The following is a 14,627-nucleotide window of genomic DNA, read 5'->3' as shown; positions in this document are numbered from 1 at the left end:
AAGAAGTTTCTCCTGTTTATCTTACTTTTCATGGATTGAAGGAGAGTGAGGCTGGCCAGGTAGGGCTTCGCTGGGGAAGCTAGTACGGTACGACTGAAAGGAGAAATTAGCTGGCCTGTGTTGTGCCTAGGGTAGTAGCCATACTAAAGTGAGAGCCCATGCTATAGGTGCATAAGGATGTACACAGCCCCTAAGCATTTTTATTTTTTTTTTTTTTTTTTTTTTTAACACTGTCATGGGAAGTGCTGGGGACTCTGCACTGTGGTTAAGCATTGTGTCCGTAGGTGAAACTGGGAAGGGATGTAGGGTTGGGTATATTCCTGGATGTCCAGTTTTAAGACGGTCACGGTGTAAAGAGCTTTGTTTGCTCTTGTAGCAGAGTAGCCTGCCGGAGTGGGCTTTTCTGCAGCACGTTTAGTGAGCTTCCTCAAAATGGTTTGGCTGAACTTTTGTGCTGTGGATTTACTTTGCCCAAGGCTTATTGCATTGTCTGCCTAGCCCCATGCAAGCAGCTCTGCAAAGCCGCTTGGCTATGCTCAGCTTGTTGCAGAGAGAGAAATAAACCACTGCTTTGAAGTCCCGAGCCAAGCCTGCCATTAACAAACCCTCACTCCAGAGTTTCCCGCCGAACCAGATTCTAGCACTTGGAGGTGGGGAAGCCTTTGGTCCTGTGAGGCTAGAGAAGTGCCATACCCTTTACATAGATATGGCTCTGCTGCTGGTGACTGCTGCTGTGGTCTCAAGGGTCTCGAAGAGGGTGTTTCTGCTGCGTAATCAGAATTGCTAAACCCTTGTACTAAGTTTCTGGAAGGATGCTAATTTTGTTGAGAACAATGACTGGGTAAGGGTTTTTTTTTTGTCAAGGTAGTCCCCCAAATCAGGACTGTATGAATATAATGTAGTGGACATTATACTATAAAGAGGTTTATTTGCTATGCTTGTAAATACATTCATTTATGTAGCTTTTGAGCAGATCATTAAATTCCTATTTACTGTCCTCACTTTTATTTCAGTTTGCATCACAGCTGTCACTGTGACTGAAAGTGAATTTGGCAGGTGGGGTGTGCAGCTATTGCATGTGCTCTCTGAGGACAGATAATGTTAAGTAAAATTGAGGAAAAATATGAAGCTTTGAGAATCAAATACTTTATTAAGACATGGAAACAGATTTGAGATCGAGCTAGAGATGAGGAAATCCCCCACCTGGTAAACAAATGCAAGGAAGAAATTTTGGTAGGTTGATGAATGGTAATACCCTTGGGGTCAGGGGACTGCTTCTGTTTGAGAATATCTATTTTTCTGAACTTGAATCTCAAAATATTTTGAAATATTCTTGAGCTTGGCTGGGGGGGTAGGTGGGCAGGGAAGTTTTGATTGTTTCGCTGAAAGGAAAATGATACGGAAGTAGGTATTATAGTCCTGTTACAGCATCAGTGTGAATTTATTCCAGTCTGTCAGAGTCTTCATGTCAATTTTAAAGATCCCTTCAACTTAGTTTAGACAAGTTTGTTTTTTTTAAAGTAATTCCACCTGGATGAGAAATTATTTGAAATGTGTTTGAGATATGTTTTGCAATCACTTTTAATGCCCCCATCAAATAACTTTTTCTCTCAAAGGAGAGATACACTGGTCATATAACACTTTGGAAGGATTGTATCAGTGAGGAGGGAAATTAATTTGTTTGTTTGTTTACATTTTGGAATTTGCTTAGGAGATAACATTATTGTAAAAAGATACTTGCAACTAGCAACTATTGAAGAGTCAGGTTCCATCCCTGTGCATTGTTTGAAGGGATGTCAGAGCAGAAAGTTGAGAGGATTGTATGCCTGTCCTTTCAGTGCTGTTTACAATGTTATCTGTCAAAAAAAGTCAGAAATTGATTAATTCTTAGGAAATAACAGTTTTAGGTTCTTCCTGAGATATATTGATAGAAAAGTGGTATTTATACCAAGTGGTGTCTTGCTTTCTGAATGCTTCTGTTTTTTTTTTTATTTCCAAAATAAGTAGCAATAACAAATTAGTATGTCCCCCAAAGCAGTTATCTACAGTAAATTCATATAATGCTTCATAGTTCTTGTATATCTTGTAAGATACCTTTTCTTGCTTTAACAAGAGCATAGCTTGAAACAAAAGGTTACAGTTAGGAAAGGGAGGGATTACATTGTGTGTGGTCCCAGTTCCTGTCCCCGTGCCCTGCTCCCTGCCCTGTTCCTTTGCTTTTTCTGAGGTGTTGAAACTTTGTCCTTCAGGAACTCCATTTACAGACCAGCCTAAACCTGCTTTTATTGGATGTTAGTGCATCTAGAAGTGAAGGGGGCAATCCTTCATGCTGCTCAGACTGCTTAGATGCTTGTCATGCAGCTCCTGAATTCCTGCGCTCAGCCTTTTGTATGATAGTCTGAGCAGGTAGTTGAGGTGGTGACTACTGTGTCAGTGGTGCGTATGCCAGGCAGCTTGGCTTATGAGGTAGAGCCATTGTTGTATGACCTGAATATATCCATCTCCATCTTTTATTTAGAAATGCGGCTACCACAGATAACCTGTAAGGTGTTCTTTGTTGCCTGTCTAAGAATATGTGCTGATATAGAAATAACCGTGTTGAGTGAAGCTTGAGTTTGGGAGCATAACACACATCAGATCTTACTGTCATGTGAAATGTCAACGTTCAGCATAAATCACCTAGGAATAGTTTTCTGCAAAAAGAGTGATCATTGAAGCGTACAATTAACCTGTTGGCTAATTTGGGTGGCATTTGAAAAATTGTGGGAACATGTCTTTCCATGGCTCATAAAGTAATTACTTGCTATGTAAAGTGATTAATACAGTTGCATAAGTTGCGAAAATGGAAACTAAAAAAGGATCTTTCATTTTTGCAAGTTTGCCTAGCTAGCTTTGATTTCCTGTCAGTAAAATAAATATTGATGCCTTTGTGCTGTGCGTACCGATAAAAGCATTTGTAGATGAAAGCACTCCACTAACAGTGCTGCCTAAGATTTCTTGTTGTCCATCGTGTTTGAATCTGTTCTTAAATAATTGATGACTGACAGACATGGCTCTTGTATCTAGAGCTCTTACAGGAAATTCACTCACTCACTGATACTATTTTCCAAAAGGTAAGGGAATTGCTGTAACATACCTAAAAGTAAAATAACGTCTTCCTTTTGAAGACATATTATTGCATATATATTTAAAACCAAACTCAGCAACTTTAAGTTAGCGGATGATGTAATTGTCTGTAGTAGTAAATGAGGGTGTTTTACTATGTCATGGTTTTTTGTTTGTTTTTTTTTTTTCTTTTTCTCACATTTTTTCCCTCCATTCTGTTCCGAAGAGTTCTAGAAGCCAGTATTGCAGAAAATAAAGCAAGTTTAAAGAGGACACATCCAGAGGTATGGAGTGACTCTCCAAACCCTTATGATCGAAAGCGGCAAGACAACTGTCCAGTAGGATTAAAGAATGTTGGCAACACGTGCTGGTTTAGTGCTGTCATTCAGGTAAGCACCCTCTTTGGTTAGCAGTGTATAGTCTTCATTGTATTTATTGTGAGCTGAGTTATTTTCAGTGGATACCTTAAGATACCAGTTTTCCTGGGAAGTTTATGCCACTGCATGAGATGGTTTTGAGCATTACTTATTTATTGCATCTCTTAACGTGTTCATCCGTAAGTCTGATTGAAGTCTAGAAAGTACTGTAGCATAACCAAGCGAGGCTTCAAAATGTTTCTTACTAAAAAGTTGTTGAAGACAATGAGTTGAGTCCCTGAAGATCCTGGATGTCTGCAGCTCATGCTGACATCAATAACAATTGTGGATGCCTAAAACCATGTGAAAACTGGATTACGGATGAGGAACAGGCTTTTTTATATTAAAAAGAATGCATGCAAATGACTGAAAGGGGGTGGCTGATAATGGGGGTATGCAGAGGAAGTGAAACACTCTCAATCATGGACTACTTACAGAATAGCTACAAGGAAATAGCTGAGTAGGGTTAAGGAAGGAATAACAGAGAAGAAAACTTGGAGGAGGAAAGTAAAGGTCTGATACAGATGCAGGTGTGTCTGTTTTGGGTTGTTTTACCTAATGCAGCCAATATATGTGGTTTTAGTCTGTTCTAGTGTATATGTAGCTTAGTTAAAAACTACCTTTTTTTTTTTTTAAGATAGTCTCAGTAGGGAAATGAGTACAGTTACTGCAACTTTTCTAGTGAAATCTAATGTTGGGTTTGCGTGGCAAGATTTTGGTAGCAGCAGGGCTACAGGGATGGCTTCTGTGAGAAGCTGCTAAAAGCTTCCCCCATATGTGGTGCCAATGCCAGCCGGCTCCAAGAGAGACCCGCCACTGGCCAATGCTGAGCCCATCAGCAATGGTAGTAGCATCTCTGTGATAACATATTTAAAAAGAGGGAAAAAACCACACCCTGCACAACAAATTGCAGCCAAGGAGAGGAATGAGAATATGTGAGAGAAACAACTCTGCAGACGCCAAGGTCATTGAAGAAGGAAGGAGAGGAGATGTTCCAGGTGCCAGAGCAGAGATTCCCCTTGAAGCCCACGGTGAGGCAGGCTGTTCCTCTGCAGCCCATGGAGGTTAATGGTGGAGCAGATGCCCACCTCCAGCCTGTGGAGGACCCCATGCCAGATAAGCTGTGACCCCGTGGGAAGCCTGTGCTGGAGCAGGCTCCTGGAAGGACCTGTGGAGGGAGGAGCCCATGCTGGAGTGGCCTTGCTGGTAGGACTTGTGGGGAGCCCGTGCTGTAGCAGCCTGTTCCTGAAGGATGGCATCCCATGGAAGGGACCCTCACTGGAACAGTTCATGAAGAACTGCAGCCCATGGGGAGGGCTCACTTTGGAAAAGTTAATGGAGGACTGTTTCCCATGGGAGGGACCCCATGTGGAGCAGGGGAAGAGTGTGAGGAGTTCTCCCCCTGAGGAGGAAGGAGTGACAGAGACAACATGTGATGGACTGACTGCAACCCCCATTCCCTGTCCCTCTGCGCTACTGCTGGGGCAGGAGTTAGAGAAAATCAGGAGTGAAGTTGAGCCCAGGAAGAAGTGAGGGGTGGGGGAAGGTATTTCTAAGTTTTGGTTTCATTTCTCATTATCCTACTCTGATTTGAATGGTAATAAATGAAACTAACTTTTCCAAGTTGAGTCTGTTTGGCCTGTGATGGTAATTGGTGAGTGTGTCCCTGTCCTTATCTTGACCCACAAGCTTTTTGTTATGTTTTCTTTCTCCTGTCTAGCTGAGGAGGGGAGTGATAGAGCAGCTCTAGTAGGCATCCAGCCAAGGTCAACCCACCATAGTTCTAGTATCAATAATTCATTGTACATAAACTTTATGAATCCATCTTTAAAGAGATTTTTTTTTTTAAAGAAGTAATTGCTAAACCTGTATATGCTTCTGTAAATAATCTGTAGAGATACTCAAAAGTGACCAGAAAACTGTGGGTGAAACTGGACTACAATAGGGGGAAATTTATTTTTACTATACAAGAAGCAAATTCAGCATATTGTAACTTCTCATAGTCTGATGTTTTAAGGGGAAGCAAATAAAATATCTAATATTTTTAACAAATTACTGTCAGGCTGAACCACTTCAGAAACCAATGCTGTTACTTTCATACTGATGGCTGTTGTACTTCAGGCTGAGTCCATTCAGATCTGTGTTCTGCCTAGCAATTTCAGCAAATGGATGTTTACAGAGGAGTACAAACACTATGCGTGATACTGCTCTGTTAAAACACTCCCAAGCCTCCAACTGCTTGTATCTTGGGGGAGTCTCTTAATCCTTTTAGTTTTAGTCGGTAATCCCCAGAGGACCTCTCTTTTATGTACTTGTCTCCCTTGAACCCTGAAAACTTCTTGTACCCATAGAGCCCTTTGGGTAGGAATTATATAGTTGTGCTCCCTATTGCATGAAAACTGCCTTGGTTTTTTTGTTTGTTTTTTTGAACCTGGCTCCCACTAGCTTTATATTGTTGCCTCCATGTCTCCTGGTGGACAAGTCAGTTAAAAGTTGATTGCCGTTACAGTTCTGTGGACTGCTGTCATACTCGCTTTCAACAGGTTGGTGGTCTTTTCCCAAGCTGACTGCTGAGTTATCTATCTTGTTGCTGTTCTACACGTCTTTTGTAGCTCCAGTAGCATTTTGGTTGGGGGACCAGGAAACCTGTCAAGGTGTAAGCTATGAACTTATGAGGTGGTATGATGGACAGAGATACAGACTTTTCAGGAAAGACAACTAGGGATGACAAGGAAAGGTGTTGCCTTCCTTGTGAAGGAGCAGCTAAAATGTATGCGATGCTTTTGTGGGACAATATGAGTTTTAAGATGAGAGTTTGTGGGTCAGGATCAGAGGAGAGATTGTTAGAGGTATCACTGATTAGTCTGTTAGAGACCACCCTCCTGAGGATGCGGATGCGGACCAAAATTTCTTTAAAGAGGCAGGGAAGTCTCTGGATCACGGTCTGTGGTTCCCATGGGGAACTTTAATAAACATCTTCACACCTGCTGGAAGTCCAGCATAGCAGGACACAAGCAAACCAGATTTCTGGAGGGTAGCAGGGAACACTTCTTGATATGACTACCGATGGGACAACTAGGGGTGATGTGCAGCTGGACCTGCTGTTCCCTAAAATGGAAGAACTAGTTGAAGAGGTAATAATGTGGGTACTTTTGACTGCAGTGACCATGAAATAGTGGAGTTCAAGATGCTGATGGGAGTGAGGAAAGAATAACAGGGTACAGACCCTAGAGTTCAGGAGAGCAGATTTTGGCTTCTTGAGCAAGTTGATGTCTGGGTTCTCATAGGAGGTAGCTCAGGAGTGCAGAGGAGCTCAGGAAAGCTGGCAGCATCCTCTAACAGCCAGAAGGGGCCATTCTGCTGCTGAGGGCTGAGGTCCAATGCAAGCAGGCAGTGTGCAGGAGATGGAAGCAAAGATGGTCTACTGAGGAGGGGTTTGGAAATGTTGCCCAGGCACGAAGGGATGGTGTTAGGGAAGTGAAAGCTAACCTAGAGGTGATGTCTCAAGGCATGTCTAGAGTAACAAGAAGAGATTTTGATGCTCATAAAAGGCTGATCAAGGAGAACATGGTTCTGTTGCTAAATAGAGCAGGCGATTTAGTGACAGCAGGCTTAAATAAGGCTGAGGTGCTCAGTGCCTTGCTTTGCCTCAGTCTTCATCTGTGCTTGGTCAGGGGAGAGGAACTCTGAGCAGTGGTTAAGGACCGAGTCAGAGATTACTTGAGAACTTCACCATGTAAGTCCACAGGACCCACTGAGCTGCATCCAGTGGTGCTGAAGAGAATGGTGGGAAGTCTTAGCAGGGCCACTCTTTATCATCTTTGAAAGGTCACGGAGAGTCAAGGAGGTTTCTGGTTTATCTGGGGACAGGCCAAAAAGTCAGCTTGCGAAGCTATGGGATGGTCTGCATTAGATGACCATTGAGAAGATGGAGTCAGGCTTTTCACAGCAGTGCGTGTTGGGAGGATGAGGGGCAATGGGAGTAAGTTGAGTAAGAGAGGTTCAGCTTGGAGATAAGAAGCATTATTTCCCGTGAGGACAGGCAGCAGTGGAGATTGCCTAGAGAGGCTGTACAGGCTCTGTTGAACCGTGAAGGCTTTTAGGATGTGCTTGGAAAAAGCCCCGAGCAGCCTGTTCTGATCTCACGGGTGACCTTCTGCTCAAAGCAGGAAGTTCAGCAAGAGACTTCACCAGTCCTTTCAGAACTGAACTGCCCTATGATTCTATAGGAATGTTTTCCATTTCATTCTGTCTTCCTTTCTGAATTATTTTATTCTGTTTTTAACTACTTCATATGTTGAACTGATACTTCCATGGGCCTATCTGCCATAAATTCAGAGTTTTGAATAATACTGCTTAGCTTGGTGCCTGTCATTTCCTATAGGATTGCTTCCCACCAGGTACCTCCCTGTACACTTACCTGTGCTGAATTCAGCTTTATTACAGTCTGTCAGTCCCATATGATCCTTCTGTCACTTCATCCTTGCCAGCTCTTGTTTTTGCTACATTGCCTATCTCCATACTAAGCAAGCTTGGTCATCTTGCCACTTGCTCCTTTTTCTAGATCACTTCTAAATTTTGCTTACCATCACAGACTCTGTGAATTTCCGGTAGCATCGCTTTGGGATGGAACAGGTGGTTTGCTCTTGCCCTCTTTTTCTTTTTGATTGCCTATTTGTCTGTGTCTGGACCTTCCATCTTACCTCGACACTGCTTAGTTAAAAGTTTTTGTTGATTGACTTCTTTAGAAATTACTCTGAAATCCCAGTAGACTACATAAATTGGATTGCTGTTATCCATGTTCTTTTTGACTACTTGATGTTGCATGGATGTTTTTTGTTTGTGGTGAGTTTGTTTTGGTTTTGGTCTTTTTTTTTTATGGGTGGGATTTAATTACCTGCAGATAATTGCACTGTAGGTAAAGAAATGGAAAGAGTTCTTTATTTGTTCTACCACCTCCCTTCCCACCAAAGTTTTTATGTTCTTGACCCCTTTCAGCATCTAGTAATCTATCACGTGTTTGACTTTTCTGTTTTCCTGAGATCTTTTATGTTTCCCTTGTTCATCTCTCCTCCTTCCCTTATTCCTTCACATGCATAGCAATTTTTTCAATAGCAGAAACATTGTCCTGGTGCTAATATAGAGAAACACTTTATTTCCATGAAGTTCTTTGTGGGGCTAATATGACTTGGCATTTTACTTCGTTTTGTAATTAGATTTTACATTCCATAGTAGTCCCAAATCTCAAGATGACTGATTTTATGTGTATGTGCGTTTCTGTAAAAGAAATATTTATACAAGGTAGACTGCAAATGTTTAAATATATGTTTTCAGGGAAACTTGAATTGTAATTCATTAACTACAGAGATAAGAACAGAGGCTAGAGAATGTAAAAACCTATGCTAGACCTATGAGCTCATGTTGTTTATACCCGATGTGCAACTTTATACCTTGAAAACAGATTATAAAGAGGGCTGACTAGTTGTTATGGTCACTACCCATATTATGTGAAAATCTGTGGCATTTGGAATTATAATGGTTTGATCCTAAAACATAGCTAAACTTCTGTATTTAGGTCTATAGAATGTAATTCAAGTAAACCACTGAAAGATTTGTAACTTCGGTTGGTTGAAAACTTAGGTTATTAAATTGTCTGCCAGCCAGGAAGACTTAGGTTTCAAACAACCATCCCAGGAAATTTAATGCATGTTAATTTAGAGCATTAGCTAATACCGTATTTATTTATCCACAGGGCAGACTGACTCCTTGGGTTGCATTGACTATGCAGAAACATTTTGAGGCTTTCTTTAGGAGTCTTTTGAAACCTGACACATCGCATAGGTCAATAATATCTAAGTGTTAACTACTGTCAGTCACAATGATATACTGTGTAATATAATCTGAAACTAAAATGCAAAGGAAGAAAACTTTTTTTCTTTCTATTTAAGGGGTGCTTGTTAAGGAAAAAAAAGTGCTTTTGTCACTTTGACAGTTTCCTTATGCAATGCATCTTTCTTTATAGCCACCAATTAGCTGACTTTGTCAAATGTAGTCATCAATGGTTTGTTGTATTTGCACTAAGGGCATGAAATTCTTTTAAGATATGTTTGCAATGAGTGACAGCAAACCCGAACAAGATTCAAACATTGCTAGAAATACTGTCTTTTAATCTGTATTTATTTGTGCGTTAGAGAAATACGCACATGTGAAAGTCATCCTCTTCTGTGGGGAAAAAGAGGAGTCTCTCTTCAGTTAGCTCCAAAACAAAGTTCTGCTCTCAAGAGTTACATTCAGCATCATTAAAATGAACAGTAATTTCTTCCACACTAACTTCTAAAAATCTGTCCTGCTGTTGAAGACTTTTGACTTGATAACAGCTTGAATTTAAAACTGAAAACATGTCAAAGTGAAACTGTACTAAAGCATGTCCCCTTCTTCCTTACCAAGAAACAAATCAGGTCCCTCAACAATTTTCCCGCCTCCTCTTGAATTCGTAATAAACCTACATTTTTGGCGTGAGTTCACCAATACATACTTTTGCTACTGTTTAGCTAGATTAACTTTTATAGAAGGATCTCAAAATCTTGAGGCTTTAGAATATTTCCAGAAGGTGGTTTGTGTGGGTTTATTTTTCTCATTATTGTAACAGTGTGTATCTGTTCTTGAAATAGAACTTAGATATTAAGTTCTTTAAAGAAACGAATAATGAATATACCACTACATGTTTCTACTTCCTTTTTTTCAGTAAATCTCAGTGGCTCCATTGTAAAAAGGTAATTTCACAATCGTCCTTGGTTTTAAGAGTTTATAGTCTGAAAATGGCTTATAAATAATACATTTATTGAGCCTGTGAAGCGGCTCCTTTGTTTCATGCTGAGCACAAGTTAAGTGTTTACAGGATGTAGGATGCCGAAGGTGGGTAATGCACAGGACACGCATGCGCTATTGATACTGTGTCTGTAGGCTTGCTGCCCGTGCAAGTTTTCTCCCAGGTGTTTTGCTTTAGGACATTGCACAAGACTAATTTTTATCTTTTGGAGCTCCAAACAGGGTTTCAGTCATGTGTGGGAAGCAATGCACTGGCAGTACTTGCCCTTTGAAATCATGGGAGGTACCAAGTAGTAGTGAATGTTGTCCACTCGCTGCGCTAAGACACATTTCGGATGGAAGGAAGAAAGTATGTGGGGAGTCACATGAAAGTTTTTCTGTAAATGCTGCTCTGTTTCCCCTCCCCCCAGTCCCATACCTGAAGTACTAGGTGTAGTGTTTTCCCACGTCTCTTGACTTCCCACAGGCCTGTCTGGATTGTAGCTCTTCCCTTTGCCAAATTAGTTATCCCTACAGGACAGCTGGGGTTTGTCATCTCCACAGTCTTTTCTCTGGGATTCTGTCAAAGTCTGGTTAGCCATTCAAAAATGAGGCTTCCCCCCCTCCCCCCTGCAAAGTACATAGCCTGCAGAACGAAGAATTAGCAAGCTACTGTCTTACAAGCACAGATCTCCATGGATGCTCTTTAACTTTTAATTTCAGGGTCCCTAACACCACTTCTGGTGTTTCACTCTGTTGTGTCATGTTTAGGAGCAGCCTTCTTGCTTTCTTGATGTCAATATATTGGGGTTTAGGATCTCATTTGATCCTAAACTTCTACTTCTGGGAAGAAGCAAGCCAGCTTGATAAGTGAGAATCAAGCAAGTATTTTCTTCCCAGTTGGTGTCTCAGCTGTTGTTCTTACCATCTTTAAAGCAGCCTACCACAAGTATCTAACTTGGCATTGTTTTGTTTTTCCCATTTGTCATGTTGAATGAGAAGGATTGTGATGGATGATGTGGTAGTGCGTTAATACCAAAAAGCCTAGTATATAATAAGAGTTGAATGGATGTACATTGTACGTGACTCCCTTGCTTCCCTGGACATGCAATGGAAGGTTGCGTGCTGAAGAGCGTTTAGTGCCAAATCTCCATTTGAGTTAAAATGGTCATTGATGGAATATTTTCTTTCTGCTGTTTTCTCTGTGGAACAGCCTGTAGCAGGGGTGTGGGGAGGAATAATGATTTAAATTGTTCTGTAGAGTTTCATGGACAGAGGAATAACGATGTTGAAAATCTAGTTTCTTGCATTTCCTCCCTCTGTCACTCCTTCTGTTCCTCTGAAGTAAAGACTGACCTGTCACAGGTTCAGTCCTGTGATATTTGCTGACAGGATATTCCTTTTCTGCTTTCTGTTCTTCCCTGTGGTCTCCAGTTCCCTCTGGTTGCTTATGTGATTTTTTCAGACTCTTACCTTTATATTTAGTGGCATGTAATATTGCAAAACTTATGTTGTGAAGGATTGGAAAGCTTTAGGAAATGATGGCTTTAGCTTTGGTTCATAAATAGTTGTTTATTTAATTAAAATAAAGGATAAAGAATAAGTGTTGGGTTGTGATCCTGTGTGCAGTTCCTAGGTTCGGAAGGGCATAAAGCCATTGCATTCTTTAGGTGTGTTCTTTAAAGTTGTACCACAAACTTATTTCATGTTGTTGTGCGTTTAGGCAAGAAGTTGAAAACCATAACCATATAAAGAGATGCTGGCTGTTACTTTATGTTCTAATAGAATTTTTTCTTGCTTCGAACGTGTAATAGAGGAGTGGTTGAATGGCATTTTTTAGTATGTGCCAAGACACGAGTATAAAGTGAATTCTTCTGGACACATATCATACTTATCCGTCTTCTGAATTGCAGTAATGTTCTGAGTTTGTTGCTATAAACAAGTAAATGTTCTCTCAGTGCCAGCTGGTAATAGCATGGTGAGCTGTTTGTTCAAAATGTTAACCCAAGTCTGCTAGAGGTCTTAAGTTAGTTTAGAATAGAATCATAGAAAGATTTAGGTTGGAAAAGATCTTTGAGATCATAAAGTCCAGCCATTAACCCTAGACTGCCAAGTCTGTCACTAAGCACCGCATCTATGTGTCTTTAAAATTATGCTCCGGGGTTTGGTGATTCCACCACCTCCCTGGGCAGCCTGCTCCAATGCTTGACCACCTTTCAGTGAAGACATTTTTCCTAACACCCAATCTAAACCTCCTCTGGTGCAACTTGAGGCCATTTTCTCTTGTCCTGTTGCTAGTTAATTGGGAGAAGAGACCGACCCCCCCCTGCCTACAGCCTCCTTTCAGGTAGTGGTAGGGAGATCCCCTGAGCATCCTCCTCTCCAGACTAAACCACCCCAGTTCCCCCAGCTGCTCCTCATAGGACTTGTGCTCCAGACCCTTCACCAGCTTCGTTGCCCTTCTCTGGACACGCTCCAGCACCTCCGTGCCCCTCTTGTAGTGAGGGACCCAAAACTGAACACGGGATTTGAGGTGCAGCCTCACCAGAGCTGAGTACGGGGGGACGATCACTGCACTTGTCCGGCTGGCCACGCTCTTTCTGATACAAGCCAGTTGTTTGACTTTTCAGTATCAAACAATATGAAAGCTGTTTCCCATCTTCTTCCATGTTACACCTCAGCCTTTTGGAAAAGCAAAACATGACAGCTTAAAACTGTGTTTCATACCCTGTTTTTCAGTGTTTTGGAATGCTGATTCGTTAACTGTTCATAAATAAAAACATCTTTTTTGAGATACTTTCCAAAGCTTTTAAGACCTGGGATTGAATGTCTTTGTGACTTTGAAAATGCTAAGTATTTCCCTGACTGCTGCGACTGTACATGTGGAGTTATTCTGCAGAAGTTCAGCCATAAGACAGTGTCATATCTGTCTGTAGGAGTTTTGTTTCAGAGAGGGAGAGTGGAAGAAAACCCTCCTCTTCCTATACTTTCACAATGAGGTTTGAACAGAAATCTGCTCAAGTCCCAGCTTGGAAGCTGTTTTCCTCTCTTCCCTTCCCTCTTCCTTACATGCAATTTTCTAAAGAATGTGGGGATTTTCAGGAAGGCTTTTGACTGTGCCAAATTCTCAATGCATGGAGAAAAGCAGATTCAGGAATGTATTTTGGGTGACTTCCTCATTTTCTTAAGGCTTGGTTGTTTTTTCTCTAAAAGGTAAAAGACAAAACACGGGGCTATTATATGCTGAAGAGAACATATATTTAAAATTCTCAATAGTCTTGTTACAGTAACTTTCTACATTGCAAGTAAAATGTGTTTAAACTCATTTGAATATCCACATAGCGGTTTCCTTTTAGTTTAAGCACTGCAGGTAGAATTCTTGTTGTATCCGTGCTTGCTGAGTTTTACTGCTGTGCAGTGCATGCGTAGGCTCAAACATAGGCCTGATGACTACATTTAATGCCCATCATTAGTCTATTCTGACAACAGGACTTAGCACTTACACGAGTAAAATGTCCAAGAGCGGAGCAGGAGGCAGCCCAAGTGTGAGTTGTAAGGACGTGCTGGGTGGAAAGGACCATAATGCAGGAGCAGAGAGCGGCCAGCGCAGAGGCAACAAACAGCTACTTCATGGGCTTTGTTGTGAGAAAAGTACGTTTAAAAATACGAACCAAAAGAGAAAACAGTAACATAGATCAATAAATAGAAAAGTTGGGAAGGCCTTAAAGAGGAGGGAGAAGTGATTCTCCCAATTTAGTGGTATAGATTCCAAAAGACTTGAACGTTGGAGAGAAGTGGGCTTGGTTGCCAGTGAAGTTGGTTATGTTTTTGCAGCATGGAGCTTCGGACACTAATATTCAATCTGAGGCATGCAGGGAGGTTAAGTCACTAATAAGCCTAAGTGCAGTGTTTAGGATTACTTTTATTTGGAACCCCCATAGTACTTTAAATGTAATAGTTTTCGGTATTTGAAGTTCTTAATGTTATTGGAAGGAACATATGCTAATGCATGCAGGTGGGAACATAACATTCCATAAAGTTCTGTGTTTTCTTTGATTTAGATTAATGGCATGAATAAAAAATTATTCCTAATAATGGCTAATCTACCCCACTAAAACTAGCTCTCTATACAGTACATCACCAAAATTGTTTATAAAGTGAAAATGTAAGTCTAATTTGTTATGTTGGCAAACTATTCCAAATAATATACTTAATGACACAGGTAGAGCTCTATTTTTGCTTTTTATTTTTAGTGCAATAATAATGTATTCGTTCTTTGAGATTCCTCTGTGCTTGTTC

The 14,627-nt window shown here is 41.0% G+C and overlaps 1 protein-coding gene across 3 annotated transcripts in view; it reads left to right on the top strand.

Moving 5' to 3' along the window:
* The window catches only part of USP25 (ubiquitin specific peptidase 25), a 97,155-nt gene that overhangs the window by 35,246 nt on the left and 47,282 nt on the right, over positions 1-14,627 (top strand). For all 3 annotated transcript variants that reach the window (XM_055701879.1, XM_055701878.1, XM_055701880.1), the window contains one exon: positions 3,332-3,494. In XM_055701879.1, coding sequence (XP_055557854.1) covers positions 3,332-3,494 — 163 coding nt within the window. The remainder of the gene's footprint in view (positions 1-3,331; positions 3,495-14,627) is intronic.

The sequence above is a fragment of the Falco cherrug genome, chromosome 2, assembly GCF_023634085.1.
Source record: "Falco cherrug isolate bFalChe1 chromosome 2, bFalChe1.pri, whole genome shotgun sequence".
NCBI classification, from domain to species: domain Eukaryota; kingdom Metazoa; phylum Chordata; class Aves; order Falconiformes; family Falconidae; genus Falco; species Falco cherrug.
The sequence above is the reverse complement of the archived record's forward strand: the minus strand, read 5'-3'. Positions and strand labels throughout refer to the sequence as shown.